The 16,775-nt window shown below is 49.0% G+C and overlaps 1 protein-coding gene across 2 annotated transcripts in view; it reads right to left on the reverse strand.

Moving 5' to 3' along the window:
- The window catches only part of Fim (plastin-2 fimbrin), a 69,096-nt gene that overhangs the window by 18,857 nt on the left and 33,464 nt on the right, over positions 1-16,775 (reverse strand). For both annotated transcript variants that reach the window (XM_075673201.1, XM_075673202.1), the window contains exons 2-3: positions 5,191-5,415; positions 2,454-3,731 (exon numbers count right to left, since the gene is read on the reverse strand). In XM_075673201.1, the coding sequence (XP_075529316.1) occupies positions 2,454-3,731; positions 5,191-5,415 (1,503 nt within the window). The remainder of the gene's footprint in view (positions 1-2,453; positions 3,732-5,190; positions 5,416-16,775) is intronic.

The raw sequence follows: 16,775 nt of genomic DNA on the forward strand, positions 1-16,775 counted from the left end.
GCATGCACCGCATCCGCCAAAATATCACGTGCATATTACCGGCTCTCTATTTGCATTAAGAACAACACTTAATGAGAGCAGTGTTCCGGGCAAGTTGGTAATCCATTACTCAAGTATTATTGCACAACAAAAAAAAACGGACGTAAGGGAAGAACACACACAAGAAGAATACATTCGTTCAAGGGAAGACATGTAACAAGAGTCGAGCAGGACGTTGTGTCTTTACGCGTCTCAAGCTCAAGTACCAGCCTTTTGTACATGCAAGTTGGACTGCTGTGCTAGAAGACTGCTTCAAAACCAATAAACTGACACAAATTATTATTGACATAGCAATGGTATGGACATTCCAGGAGCATTTTTGTCATCACACAGCTGTCCATAATGAAGTACAATCAAGTGCAAGAAGAAAAGCGCTTGTTTATCCTGCAATGCTACGCGATACGGTGCGAGGGAAGCATGCGAGAGCGAGCCGACAAAAAAAAAAAATTAAGGAATTTAATTCTGAGGCTTTTCATGCCAAATCTACGATGCCATTATGAGGCACGCCGCATGCGTAAGTGAGGCCGCCGCGGCTGGGATTGAAGCCGCGACCTGAATCCAAATGTTGGATCAAATGGGCCAAATGTTGGATCATCACGTGATCGAGTGCACGCTGTTACAGTTCCCCGTCTGGGCTCTTAGACGAGAGCGCGCCTCTTGAAACTTCATCTAACCCGTGTGTATCGCAGCCTGCGCGCTGTATGCGGGAAGATATCTGCAGCCATGCATGGAGGAAGGAAATAAAAAGAAAGCGGAGGCGTCGATTCCGATAGCAAATTAATGGGCGAATACGAAGTAAAGATAGCAATTTTATCAGGGGTATAAACTTGTAAACATAGGCATCCTAACTAAATTAACAAGCATGATGTCACGCGCGCACAAGCCAACGTGAACACATCTCACTCGATGACCGCGGGAACTCGCTGTCGGAACGCTGCACTGAGGAAACGCGGCAGCAGCAGCGAGCGAAATCGCCTTCGTGCAGCCGCTCGCATCCCCCCCCCCCCCCAACGCGAACTACGCCACGAAAAAACGGCGCAGCGCGGACTCTGCACCCGTCGCAGATGGGTTTCCAGATACAGCGGCCCGGCCGACACGCGCGGCCCCCCGGGCCACCGGGTGTACAACGCGCCCCCCTCTCTACCCTCCGCGCAAAGCCTTGCGCGCGACGGCAGGCGGCGCGCTTCCTGGCCGCTTTCCGCCGTTGCGTGCGCGAGATTGAGCCGCCAACGCCGTTTCACCCTCGCAAGCGTTCACTCGCACATGCAGCGCATACGGCGGGCGGCGATTTTATGGCCGTCGGACTTGATACGGAAAACAACGGCGACACCGACGACAACGGCAGAAACGAGCCCGCAGTGTCTATATAATTGCTATCGCAATAACGCTTTTCTTCCTTCGTGGCTGCGGGCACCAGGATGAAGGGCGTGCGCAGATGGCTGGTGGCTTCATCCCCGCTGCCTCCCAGCGCCTATGCAGTGTTGAAGGGCACACACTGTGGGGGGTGGAGACTCAGCACACTTAAACGGGAGCACGCAGCGTATGCTTCAGGCATTGATTAGCGCTGCCGTTGGCGGTGGTCAACGAGCCTACAGCGAGTGCTCGCCGTCATCGTGCGAGGTGTTCATGTGCGTGCGTGCGCGACACCATGCCTGTTTGATAGCAAGCGAACGCTTACTGATATTTTATATACGGCCTTTAATTAAAACTACAAACCCTAACGTGAGTAATCGTCTAATACTTCGCTACCGGAAGCAATGATTTTGCCTTTATGGCGAATGCGCAACTTTTTTGGTGAGCAACAGCTCGTTTAGGTCTATGGCTGCGCAGAATGTTGCCTCGCAACTGTTCTCCCTCTCCCACGCAACATCGTATCCCTCTTGTCTCGCCTTAACTACGCTGCCCCGTACCCCCACTGCGAAAAGGCAGGGACGTAGGAAAATAAAGTTTTGTATAACAGTAAAGTGTTGCTTCTAGCATCACCGCCATGAAAACTGCCCTAGACCCGCCAGATCTCTGACTGCGTCGGAAAATTTCTCGTCTTCGATCCACAATATTTACCATTTCAATCCACCTTTAAGAGACACCCTCCTTCGGCAACATTTTTTCGGTCCAACGCGCACGGATCATCAGTTCGAAATGGTGGGCCCTGCAACCTCACTACAGTGAATGCCGAGTCTTATCCCCAGAACAAGTTTAGAATGATTATCACTGCCATCAACGCTTTCAAGACAGCCATCGCTCGGAATATTTGTAACACTCCATTGCATGATTATTTTATTTTTATTATTGTTGTTTGGCTTAACTTAGGCACTCATATGTAATAATTAGGCCGTCAGAAATATTAATGAATTAATCACTTCATTAAACAATGCACAGAGTGCCATCCATGCACATCTGGAACGCAGACTAACCTTTCCATTTGTCCACTGGACGATCTCCTGTTCCACGATGGGGTGGCCCGTGTCCGCCAGTTGCGTGAGCACCGAGAGCGTGTAGGCGCGCATCAGCTGCCAGACAAGCGCCAGCGTGAGCGTCGCGTTGCCCTCGAAGAGGTCCTGGCCGGCCACGCCCACCAACGAAAAGCCCTGCTTGCGGCCCAGCTCGACAGCGTAGTTGCAGTTCTCCAGCCGCTCCATGAAGCCCTTGAGCCGGCTGAAGCTGCGGTGCACGCGTGTCCAGTTCACCAGTCCAGGCCGGATCACGTCGAACAGCTGGAAGATGACGAGACCGTCGGCCAGGTCACTGTACAGCCAGTTCACGTACGGATTCACGCCCATCGAGTTGATCCAGTTGCGGTAAGTCTTCTCCTCGCGCGTTTCCTCTAGTCCCTCGAGGCCCTCTAGGGCATTGCCGTCCTCCGGCACGTCCAGCGCTGGGTGGTTGTTGAACAGGTTGGCCACGAAGGCCACGTTCAGCTTGTACACGCCGTCTACCACGTCCTGCGGGCTCAGGAAGGAGCGGCAGTTGATCTTGTCCGCCTGCTGCAGCATGACCTCAGCCCGCGCCAGGAGGTCGGCCTCGCGCATCGCCTCGGTCGTGACGCCCGATCCGACCGGGGCGATCTGGCGCAGCAGGATGGTGTAGATCTCCGAGTCGCGCACGTCCGAGGTGAAGTTGTTCAGGCGGCGGTTGGTGCCGGCCCGCTCGAGGTGGTAGTTGCACCAGCGCAGCAGAATGGCCTCGGGTGCGAGGTGGAGCAAGTGCGCCATGTCCTCTCCCGGCTGCACGAGCTGCACGAGACCCGGGCAGTGCTGCAGCGTGATCTGGTTGAAGAGGCCGATCTTGATTATCTGCCAGAGCAGGCCCAGCACAAGGTGCGGCTTGCCGCGCGCCAAGTCGTGCGCGTCGATGTTGACGATGCTGCAGCCGATGGACTGCGCCGAGCTCAGGGCGAGCGTCAGGTTCTCGTGCTTCGTGTACACGGTGAGGCCCTTCTTGTTGATGGCCCGTTCGTCGATCGTCTCCGGGCAGGAGTGGTTGATCATCTTACAGAGTAGGATGCCGTCCTTGACGCGATCGTACAGGACCTCGCCGGGCATCGGGATAGGAAGCAGGTGCGCCAAGTCGGGGTCTGAGCTGAGGTTCCGGTTTATCCAATCGGAGAAGGCGGCTCGTTCCTCGTGCCGAACGGAATGTGTCGTGCCTTCGCTGGAAGCTTCGGACATGCCTCCCAGCGTCTGTACGTTGTCCTAGAGTGGAGAAACGAACGTGTCGAGTTATTAATAACGAGTGATGGGTTTAATTCCGAAAAACTCAACGCTAGACGAGCCGCCGTACGTAACGGAGAGCTCAGTTCCGTTAACATGCGCTAGTCTAATTTTTCATGACCAATAACTTAAATATAACCCCTGCAGTGTTTCCGCAATCCGACCCCATCGGTATGCTCCCAACGGGGCGGGGCGGTGCATCGAACCCGCGACCTCGTGGTCAGCCGTAGAGCGTCACACTCAGCTGTTGAGCCTCGGGGAGGCAGCGGGTACTAGAGCACCGAATGGGGTACGTCAACGCAAGCCGAGTTGCGGCCCATGGCAAATAACCTATAATAGTTGGTTCAACAGAGGACTACATGCATACATGTCAGACGCAGACAAAGCAGATATAATGTATCACGATAAATATGATTTACTTGGCAAAACAATGTCAAACTAAATGCAGGCTGCATAAAGCCAATACAGCAATGGAGATAACATATTTGCGAAACACATAAAAAATGACTAGGTATTGTAGCGTCTCTTGAGTTTAAATTTCGGCTGGCATCATCCGAAGCACTTCGTGAACGATCATTCGTCAATACCCGTGGCCTATACAGGTCAATAAAAGAAGAGTAAAAGTAAAAGTAGCTATATACTGGCATAAGGAACCGTTCAGCTTTACTAGAACTTCTTGGACTAGTTGGTGCAGCGTTTCTTATTCTTTCTACAATAGGTTTAGCGAAAAGCAACGACCACACCTGAAAAAGGAGAGAAGGGTGCTGACAACTGTTTGACAGTTTTTGCCAACTGGAAACTGATCAGCTCGCGCTCATCTCGTCTTTTTTTGTATCTGTAGTCATTTGCCACGCGCTAAGCGTATTAGAAAAATACCGTTTAGCATTCTTTCAGCTCACCTCCGGGACGAACATTCGTGTCACTCAGCCAAACGAACGCCGACTGTTTGAAAACAATCCCTCGGACAGCGAACACACATGTAGGACTTTTAGAAACGCCAGAAGCTCCGAGTTTCCAGCGGCAAACATGAACGAGCGCGGCTGCGCGCATCCGCATCTGCGTGAGCGTTTGTGCCTCGGTGCGCGAAGCCTTCTCCGTTTGTAGCTACGTGTTCCAGAGCGGGAGGCGTTCGACGTAGGACGGCGCCAGCATATCAGCGAAAGCACTGCACGCTTCGGGTAATGCTTCCCGTCCCCTCCTGTCACCCGAGCGAGCCGCCTCACACCTCGCCGGCGCGACAGCCTTCGCCCTTTCACTCACGAGCAGCTTGTCGATCTAACCGTTCTTTACAAAGTGATGTAGTTAACCGTCTTGTTTCTCGCTTACGCGGCTGTCTCTGTCCGGGCGCTCTTCGCTGATCGACCAGGCCAAGCAGGCCTGGAGCTTGACCAGGTCGATCAAACCCCCAATGAAACAAGTGTTGTAGACATCGGCCGCGCACCTTTTTGGACAGCATGGCCTTGAAACCCGCCGAGACCTCCTGGCCGCGCAGCTCGGCGTAGATCTGCTCGAACTCTGCCATCGACAGGCGTCCCGGTTCGGCCAGGGCGCCTCGACGCCTCTCCATGTCCTCGATCATCTGACGGACCTTCCACTGGGGAAGCTTGAAGCCCACCGTGGCCAGGGCATCGCGGAGGCTCGACAGCTCCACGAAGCCCTTGCTCAGCTGCAAAAGATGACACACTTAATTCAACACTTTTCCTAAGCTCCAATTGCACGTCATGGGCACGATGCGGCAGAAAAACAAAACAATAAATCTGCAAAGAGCACGAGAGCATGTGACATTTCTTAAGACATTACCAACACAGGCAAAAAGAAAAGGGAAGGGCATTCATTACTTTTCTTAGCAATACATACTGTAGTAGTGATAAATCGTAGCTTTTGTTCGAGAGAAGGTGATGCGAAATACCAGCCAACGCAGTTCCTGGCGAAACAACGTTACGCCATTCCATAAATATCCGGTAGGCCACCAGAGCTGGCCTTTGTAATATATCTGTTGGCCGTACTCCTACAGGCTGAAGGGCCTGCGGTAAATCATTAGACTACCCGCCGTGGTTGCTCAGTGGCTATGGTGTTGGGCTGCTGAGCACGAGGTCGCGGGATCGAATCCCGGCCACGGCGGCCGCATTTCGATGGGGGCGAAATGCGAAAACACCCGTGTGCTTAGATTTAGGTGCACGTTAAAGAACCCCAGGTGGTCAAAATTTCCGGAGTCCTCCACTATGGCGTGCCTCATAATCAGAAAGTGGTTTTGGCACGTAAAACCCCAAATATTATTATTATAAATCATTAGACTGCTGGTCAAATGGCGTCTTTCAGCATCATGTCGGGAACAACCTACGTTTCCATGCGCCAGCAGTGTGCGATGTTTCAATCGTTCAATGAAAACTTCCAATCATAGCTCCCGTCGCCCAACGAGAGCTGGCGAAGGTGCTGTCATTTTCATTCCAACATCTTACGGCGTTGACTCGTGCTCCCTCAAGGGATGCAGAAGACAGCGCCAACCTTTCCCTTATTCATAAAGAACAACATCTTATTCCAGCATCTTCAATACTCCCCTCAGTACTTACATAAGGTGCAGTTACTTCATGTGACACACTGGTAGCGTGTCAGTAGGTTTCAGCACAATAAAAACATGATTACGCAAATTTTCTATTCCCTGAGAAAAACAAAAGGTAGTCGACAGATCGGTGCACCTCAATACAACATAACCACGTTAAATACGACGGCCGTATTTTTTGAAAATTCATTTTCCATTATTCTCGTCACATTGGCTCGAACGCCACGTCACCGTTGTTGTTATAAGATCGACGAACTCGGCGGGATGCCCGATAGGCGTGGAAAATGAAACGTGACGTTGCAAAATGCCGATTCAAATCTTGAAGCTGAAAAATGCAGCCAATTAGATCGGTACGTCAAGTATAATGCAAGCCCGTTAACATAAAATATGAACGCAAATGCGGAAGTAGAAAAGTTTTCAAGATAGAAAAAATGAGTAATGACGGCATTTACATATGCGGCTCGGAACGAGAGAGTGATGGCGCAGATATGGTGGGAAAAGCTGTTCTAGTCGGTGGCTGCCGCGGAAGAGGAAAAAAATGAAGCTACAAAAGTTGCCTTACGAGTAGCGCAGCGGACGGACTACCTGAAGGGGATGATGAACAACCAAGATATGAGTGAATGTGCTATGAATATATAAGGCGCGCAGTGCAAAGACTGCAATAAAAAACGAAGAAAACACTTGTGAATTAATGATGGTGTATCAGCGCGACGACGAAACAGAAAGGAACGATAGACCTCACTATGCTCTCGGGGATATAACGCCGATGTCGCACGAAGAAAGAAAATCAACAGTAATTACAGGGAGTTTAGGGAGTTCAGGGTTCCAAAAGTCACAGAGCAACGCCGTAGGGGCGGGAAGGCTCCAGGTTAAATTTGACCGCTTCGGATTCAATAACGTGCACGCAAAAAAAAAATAATAAACGAAGCAGGCGAGCGTTTTTCAGTATTCCACTCCCATCGGAATGAGCGCCTCCGCGGCCGGGTATCGAACCCTCGACGTTATGCTGAAGCAGCAGAAGGCCATGGCTGCCGCGTCACCGCGGCGGGTTATCCTACGACATAACGGATGGATGAGGCCCATACAGAGCGATTCTGAACAGATTTATTGGTATTTCAACCAAGTAGAATAGGTGGGCTGCAAACCAACGCGTCATAGGGTGGCGCCCTCTGGATTTAAAATGCGGATTTCGAAGGCTACGCTATTGCTGGTTGAATGCGGCGGAAGAGATTCTTGGGAGCCGGAAACACGTCACAGACGTCGGATTTTTTTATGTCATTTACTGTTGCCCCTCACATAAGGCAGATGTATGTTGAAGTTGATGTCTTGCTAGATATTTCGAATAACCACCACACGGAAAATGGGCTAACAGAAGACGATGGCGGTGCTCCGAACTTATTTGGACCACTTGTTTCACACTAATTCATCGACGCGGTTAAACGCTAGCTTACGAGCTATGGAGAAAGGCTGCGCTGGAACGCTAATTAGACAGCCTGCTGTCCTCTAACCACCGCCGGAAGTACGCTGGAAATCAAACCGGCGACCTCGCGCACAGTAGCGCTAAGGAGTCACTGAGCCATCGAGGCAAATTTATTTATTCAGAACTGTCAGAGCAGGAGTGTAGAGCTTTCCCCTCGCGACAACAACGGCCATCCGTGCAGACATACATCACGCGCATTATGTGGCCTCCAAGATTTCTGACGTGGCCCTGGGCGGCGTCAACCATATCCAAGGCCACAAGCCACCGTCGACGGATGCAGACGACACCGATCTAGGCCAAATGCCGTATATATAGCTTTATAATCCAAGCTCTGCGTATATAGTCATCAAGGCGGAAGGTTAGCCGGAAATGTTGCCTCCGCGTCGATCAGTATACTTTGGGTCTTTTTCTTTGTGTGTGTGTGTTTTTTTTAGAGAATCGTAGGTGCGCTCACGCCCCCACTTTTTTTTTTTTTTACATCGCGCTACGCCTCTTCAAATGATCATTACCTTTATAAATCTAGAGAGGAATTAAATAGAGCCTATATTCCGCACTCAAAGATCTTCCGCACGTCGCAAAGTCCGGATTATTTAAGCACGACTACCCCGGAGATTACGTCGCGGTAAATACGGTATTACTTCAGCGATGCCGCGGTCGTGCCAAGTCTCCTCAGCGAGGTCAACATCGTCTCGGAGCACGCGCGGGTTTCCTGGTGACAGGCCGCTTGATAAGCAGGGCGTGAGCTTCAAAGGGAACGTTATCTGCAGCCTATAGAGTTACCTGTGCAGTGCGTCCCTGATAAGCAGCACGTACTTCGACGTCTCCAATTCTGAGTACTTTAACTTGGAGCTGAAGGCGTGAACAAGTCAAAGTTGCCGCGCTCGGGTAGCTCAATCCATACCACGCTGTCCTCTGTAGTACGAAAGCGCAGTACCTTATTCGTGCCGGGCCCACTTTGTAAGGGACCTTTGAGCTAAGCAACTTTTTGCGAAGATATAGCTATTAAGTAGCCCATCGTACCGAACAAAATATATGACACACTGATAGAGTGATCGATTGATTTATTGAGGTACAGCGCCCCAAAAGAGAGAAAGCCAGGAGAGGAAAGGTAGAGAGGTAAAGGTTATAGGGTGTTGGGGAGGTCAACCAGACGAGCATCCAGTCTGCTACCCTACGCTTGGGGTAGGGGAAAGGAGAATAGAAAGAAGAGGGAGATGGAGTAAGCGCTGTGTGCACACGTTGCAATGCGTGCAGCAAAGCGCCTTGAAACCATAGCATCGCCCAAGCAAGTGCCCTGCCAATACATTGGGTTGCCGTCATTCTGCGCTCCAAAGCTTACATGGGGCTATATTAGTTTTGGCCGCATTAAAGCATCGCCACCGCGGATGGGAGTCGAACGCTCGACCTCGAGCTCACCAGCAGAAGGCCATAAGCCGCTGTGGCGGGCGCTTTGCTCGAATTCGCTGTACCTTTTCTGCCGTATCGTAAATTACAAAATTTACACGGTGCAAGGTGTGAAATTGCTACAGCGTACACCGCTCGACAACAGACGGGATTCCGTCGAACTTGTGACGATGTGTTGAGCGCTCCTGACAGCTGACCGGTATATATAGACAGCATGAGAAAAATAAAAATGCAAAGATTAATTTCGGTCGATTCCCTTCTTTTCTTATCATCCACCGATTATAAGTGGTCTACTCTACTGATAACGAAGGCGGGGAGCAGCTCAGACCGATGATAAGGGCGAAAAGAAAAAATTATAGGGTTTCATGTGCGAAAACCACTTTCTGATAATGAGGTACGTCGTAGTGGAGGACTCAGGAAATTTTGACCACATGGGGTTCCTTACCGTGCACCTAAACAAAGGGCGAAACGGAATGGCGCTGGAAACGTTACGTTCCATCTCGAGCTTCCATTACGAGCTCTCAAGTGAAGCGCATATTCGCTTTTCTCTCAAACGCTCCCTTTTCAACAGAAGCCTGCTCCTCACCCTTTTCTGGATGCTTTATTTTGTAACAGCAGATTCCCATACACGGCTGCCATTGGCTAATAGCTGAACGGCCCACATTCTGCAATGCGGAGGCTATAAACTTCGTTCAATCCACTGACACGACGCGAAACGGAAAGTTCGATTACACAATTGCACTGGCCAGCAAACAAATATACAAAAGAAAACGAACTGGGGTGAATATGAACACACCAGCCAAACGTGGTCAATGCTTTCGCACGTAAGAAAGCAAAAAAGCGCCTCGTTAGCGCTTCATCGCCACGACGCGCTGCTCAGTTCATTTCGAAGAAGACGCGAAGCGACGTGATTGCTAAACAATCTTTTCCGGGAATACGTCATACAACTGGTTCGACAATACGGAAGGAAGACGAGACATTGCTTAAATACCAGCTGTTTATTTAATATTTTTATTGAACTTTTGTTAAAACAAGTGTGCTGAATTCCTGGAAAGTATGCATGCGCCAACTGGCTCAGCTGAGAACCATCCTATGCCAGCTTTAAGAAGTACAAAACAAGAGCAATAATAGTAGTCACCAATAATGAAGCACAACACGAAGTGTACCTACAGAAAGTGATTATGATGTTCCGAAACTCGACAAAGGGAGTGATGGGAAAGCATGTAGCATAGAAGAAAGTAATGACAGCATCCGAAGGCACCGCCCTGATATGATAAACGCCTCGGCGTTTCCTGCCATTTGGAGGCGCTTCCATGACACGCACCTAATCGAAATTTTTGGCCACACTGGAATGCATCCGCTGGGACTCGGTCAACTAGAATTGGACTTGATGGATCCACTTAATGGGGGCGGAAACCTTTTGCGGTTATTTCTCTAAACGCTTTAAAGGGGCACTAAAGGCAAATATTAAGTCAACTAAAGCGATAGATCAATGCTCGAGGACGCCTAAGGCATCAATATTATTACGAACAATGCTCTAGTAACCGAGAAATTGAGGTAAATGCAGGCCACAATTTGCGTCTCATCAGGGACATTCAAGCACTAGCCCGATAACGAAGGCGACCTTTATTCATTATTTATTTATTTATCAATACTGCAATCCCCACTGGGGATTTTAGCAGGGTGGGAAACATTACATATGTAAAGAACACTACAGCGTACGCAACGAACACAATACAAATCAGGTCAAGAGAGCTCGAACAGTGGCACAGCAAGATAAATTTTTACTCAATACTTGAAACAAACGCCGAAAGTGATGATTTTGAAACTTGGTCATTGGTTACATGATTCCATTCAACCACTGTTCGTGGAAAGAAGGAATACTTAACAATACGCGTACTAAATGGGGTTATTGTTCGGCTATGTCGTTGCCTAGTAGCATAACCAAATGAAAAAGTAATTATGCCCGTGAGACATGTCTTATAGTAACCGTTGATAAGTTGAAAAAGGAATTTTAGTCGTGTACACGGCTTCCTTGCACCCCTCATTATATTTATGTCGCTAGAACTCAACTTCTCGTTATAATCAGATAATTGCATTCCATTATGTGAGGGAAGAAAATGTTACTTGTGCAGTTCTATACGATACTTAGAAAAAAAAAAGTAACTCATTGATATACCCTTGACAACGACGCGGGCGGTCGAAAGGCTTCGTTAACGCTCTACTCTGCAACGCTTGCGCATTAGCGTTTCAGTAGTTTCGTTATCGCGCAAGGGGCAGCGCTGGTTTTCCTGGCTCGCGAAACTCCCACAAAAAATGAAAGTAGCAGAGATTTCCATGTCGGTGCAATGTCACGAGATGCCCGAATTAACGGTCCACGCCGCTCGAGCAAAAGCAGCTGCAGCGGTGAATCCAACGCTCTGTTCCGGCTCGGTTTCTCCATGGCCGCGCGTTTGCGTTTTGCGCAAAAAAAAAAAAAAGAAAGAAATCGTAGCACCCTCTGTCGGGCGCCGTTTTACTCACAGACGGCTGCAAAGGGCGGAGATGGCGTATGCAACGTCACCACTCCCCCGCTCGGGGCGGGTGATTTGAATTGCCGCCCTAAAGTTATCCGCACCCTTCAGACGCGATTTTCTCTTAAGAGGAAGCTTTAGCTCGGGCCCAACTCCGACGCGGCCTATTCAAATACATGTAAAACGCAAAAACGTTTTTATGAGATAACCCCTGTACCGATTTTGATGAAATTTGTTGCATTTGAAAGAGAAAGTTAAATTCTAGTGACTGTTGGAAGCCGAATTTTGATTTAGGGCTTGAATTTTCTTAAAACGATTTTCAAATATTTGACCGTTAGAAAAAAATAGAAGCACGAAGTTTACAAATTCATAGGTCTGCATCAAGAAGTGATATCGCGGTTCTGTAAACGGCATCTATTAGTTCATTCAAAGCGGACAAATTCAATATGTCATTTTACATCTTAGGTGAATTTGTTACGTTGGTTACAACGGTTTTGCAAAAGTTGTATTTTCCTATGATTAATTTTTTTTGTGTAACATCAATTTTGTCCGCTTTAGATGTACTATTAGATGCAATTCACAGAATTGTATTATCATTTTTAGTGGTTGAGTTACAGAGTTGTAAACTTGATAGTTTCGTTTTTTGAAAATGTTCGATTTTTGCCAATTTTTAATAGAAAATTGACGACCTAACTCAAAAATTCGAAACCAACAGTCACTAGATTTTAGGTTTGTCTTTTAAGTGCAACAAACCTAGTCAAATTTGGTGCAGTGGTTGCTGAGAAAAACGAATTCTCCTTTTACATGTATTTAGATAGGAGCACTCGAGCTAAAGCTTCCTCTTAAGCGAAATCTTTTTCTCGGCACGAAACAAGCGCTGCGAGGTTTCTGGAATGGTATTTGAACAGCCCACGTTGACTTCGTATTTGCCTTTAGCGACCCTTTAAAAACACAATGCAGTGACCCAGAGTCACTGAGTATTTCAGCCTTGCCAAGTCGCAGATACTGTACCGAAAAACAGCGTGCATAAGCGGGACGAGTGCCGGAACCACAGTTTTAATTAATGAGCTCTCTTAAAATCTAAGCTCTCTTTTGTTTCTGCCCTCCTCTTTGCGCGGACGACCTGTCTGGCCGGAAGAAAAAAAAAAGAAAAACTGGGCCCGCTACGGAAACAGTTTAATCAAGGGCGATAACTCGGTACTCTGATTTTGACACCAGTGCACAACATGTGTTACCGCAAGGATATTAACGTGGTTTGCAACTCGGCTCGAGCTTGGAGGCGATGCAAAGTCAAAACGCCTACACGCCTCATTGCATTAGTGACCAACAAAGCTAACCAATATAAGTACCCCGAGCCGCATACTTGAGCAGGTCTAAAGGGAAGCTATATATACCACTTGACTGACAGGCAGCCTCCGATGGTGTCTGCCCAGTTGCATGTATTTCCTTGAGGTAATCAGGACAACCTCGTTAAGGTAAAAGGTTGGTTTCTTAATTGTCACCAAACATGTTTTTTTATTTAATTATGTGGTTTTACGTGCCAGAACTCCGATCTGATTAGGTAGCACGCCGTAGCGGTGGCCTCCGGAAATTTGGACCAACTGAGGTGCTTTAACGTGCACATACATATAAGTACACGGGTGTTTTCGCATTTCGCCCTCCATCGAAATGCGGCCTCCGCGGCTGGGATTCGACCCCGCGACCTCGTGCTTAGCAGCCCGGACTGTAACCAAACACTTACTAAATGCGGTAAATCGATTCAGACGGTTTGTGGGGAATACGCTATAGCCAGCTCGGAAGGGGTAGACACTGGGCGACACAAGTGAGAAATTTCGAGTCTATATATATATATATATATATATATATATATATATATATATATATATACACACACGACGCGCAGCCAAAACGGTTTGACGGGAAAGGCCGGCGGTTCAGGTAGACGCGTCTACCCGGCTTCGTATCCCAGGTGGATCAACTCAAGCGGAAACAAAAACAGCTGCACCCACAGAGGAACAGCTGTTCACCGAAAACAGGACGCACAAAACAGGGCGCACAAAACAAAAAATACATTGCGGACGTAGCACCAGTCAGTGCTCTTCGAAACGGCGCAACCTTAAACACATCTGAGGTGCAACGGCCACGATAACGCATAGTTTAGATAAGCGCGTATGCAAACGAAGCAGCCAGAACGTGCGTTTTTGGGCGCTCTGTTTATGACATTTGCACAAACGCCAACGGGTCACATACGCTCCACAGATATCATTAAGGTTAGGCGGTTTACTAGTTGAAGCATATACAATACGTCTAGCAGATGTGAAATAAACACCTGTATCGCGCGGCCTAGTGAAAATGTGCCGCTATACGAAGAGGAAGTATCGTAGTGAGAGAAATGCTAACGTCCCGAACTCACATTATTGGATATTTGGTTTGCCGGTTCCAATATGGCCTCGAATAGTGTGCGAATCATTCACAACAACGCTTAATTTAACAGCTATGTGCTAGCCGCTGATGTACCTTTTCTCATGCATCGAATTATTGCTCCTATCGGCGTTATTTTGTTACATCATTGGTGCCACCATAGTTGCTCTAGATACAGCCTTACGCAGTGGCTATGGGTCTGTAAAGACGTTTGAAATAAACAAGCAGATATACTCGTTGCGGTTGTTGCTTATATCACGCTCTTAACTGAGCTAAATAATAAACAACAATGTCTACGCGCGGACCACACGCGTAATTGTGGCAATTTGAATCTGACGCTCAAGGAACAGCTGCGAGACGCAACGATTTCACAGGCATGACTAATGTTTTGGTTTTCGCGATGACGTATCGTTTTCAGTAAAAAGGACGCGGAACCGACGATGCAAGCTCGTGTAGCAGAACTAAGAAATAAACGTCGACACCATAAGAAAAAAAGGTAAATTCATATAGGCGCTTGTTCGCTCGCGATCGAATTCCGCAATAAAAAAAAAAAATCACGCTTTATAGCGTACTCCATAATATGGTTTCACGCGCTTCAAAAAAGGCGCCGTCGCGACCGCACTGACAGCTGGAGATTCGGCGCCAGAGAGCGAAATCCGAGACAAAAGAAAAACCAGCATGGGGATAACATCGTTCGGGTCGCGTGTAGTCTTTTTCCGGCTCCCCCCGCCTATTTCCTCAGAGTTCACAGCGCGCCGCCAAGGTACCTTGAACAATGGGGACCCATCACTGTTTTTTTTTTTTTCCTTCAGATTGAGACCAAGCAATAAAGTCCCGGAAGTATATGCGTATAGGCCAACAATGGCCAGCGTTTCTGTTACGCGGGCGAGAGGGCATGCGCCCACAACCTCGTGACATCGGTGACGACGTGGTCGGGTGCGCGTGAAGACGCCCACTCGTTCGCCGGCTTTGTTTTTCCCCGCTACTCCGGGCCGATGCGCGATAGCCTCCCGATTGGCATCGCTTTCCTTTTTGACAAGAGAGCAGTTTTTTTTTTTCTCTCACCCAAAATCGGCTTGAGCCTGAAACCAAGCGTGCCGCAGAAGTCGAAGTTACGTCGTAATGGTTCAGCCCGGCATTGTTCTGAACACGGCACATTGACATACGCCGTCGAGGACAGAAACGGAACAGATACAAGCATTCTCTTCTTTTTTCTTTTTCTTTTTTTTTTTTTTTTGAGCAGGCGTCCGATAAGGCAGTCATGCCAGCCTTCCGGAAATAACGCGAGAGGAAGCTAACACCACCGACGTCCGTGACATCTGCGTGTATTGTCGGCTGGCTGACGACAGTATGCAAAGAAACTTCCGTGGCTATAGCGGCTCCAGAAAAACGTATGCCACGGAAGTTTCAAACGCGCAGTGTACAGCTAGCCATTCCCGGATGACGCCTGCTGCAACCGGCTGCGCTATTTATATAGCTGGAGAAAGGTGTGTGGTTGGTCTCGCCGAATAGGTGCAAATTATTGGTCTGCACAGAAGCTCACGTGAAGCTAGTCGAGCCGAGAGGTTTTACCGGATTCGTGAACGCATTCTTACACCATCGCACGGCTATATTCCAAGTCAACCTGCTCGACTCGGGCAAGCTAGCGAGAGGAAAGTCGTATAGGCGACACACGCCCAGTCTAGCGCTGGCAAGAGCACGGACGTCCAATTTGATCCGAGCAAAATCATCTAGACTTTGTATAGTAAACACAGGGTCAGAACACGCCCGGCGTGCTGCAACGATAACGAGGAGCGCGACACCCATGCAACCGGAAGTTTTCTTTCTCAAAGACTCTGAGGTCTTCACCGCAACACCATGTAGTACACAAGCAAAGCGAAAGTGAACAACATTGCTTTCAAGAAGCCGTATAGACTTAACACATCTCTCGCAGATTAGTGCCGAATAAAAAGTCAATCGTTCATCCCGGAAGGTATAGCTGCTTCATAACAAGACGCATTCCTATCCAATCCACACATCGCTCACGATTGCGAACGCGTGGCACAGATGCGAGTTCATGCTCTCCAAGAAGATTGGAGTCAGGCGACACTGAGGCGACGGTAAAAACGCGAAAACAAGCGCCTGTTGCTACAAAGAGCAGGCACTGACCAGCGTCTGACGCAACCTGGCTGCGGCGACGTTCCCGGACGGCCATAGCTGCTCGCAGCTAAGTCCCTCGGCCGCCTGCTCCTCCCACGCGGGCGATGACGTCATTGCGGCGGCGGTGGGGAATGGTCGAGCAGTTCTTTGCCCCGCATCTCCACTGGCGGCCCCAATTCAACACACGCCGGAACCCAGCGAGCTGCTAACTTCTTCGTCGGCGAAGCATGTTTTAAGGCCGGGATCACGGAACGATTATGTTACAATGGTGGCTCTTTCCGTGCTTTGTCAGTGGCCCGCATGGCGCTGTGCCCACGATATCACCAGGATCGAGTGGTCGCGAACGGTGGATGATAAGAATGGAACAGATACGACCAAAAAGGAATCCTCACATTCGACGTGACGGTACGGTTTACTCTTCCTGCTCTCGCCACTGTACACACGGCCTCGCAGTTAGAAGAGTCTGACAAAAACGTACGGGCCATCTGGCAGACCGAGATGTCGGTGAA

This window comes from Dermacentor variabilis, chromosome 10 (assembly GCF_050947875.1).
Source record: "Dermacentor variabilis isolate Ectoservices chromosome 10, ASM5094787v1, whole genome shotgun sequence".
Classification (NCBI taxonomy): Eukaryota; Metazoa; Arthropoda; class Arachnida; order Ixodida; family Ixodidae; genus Dermacentor; species Dermacentor variabilis.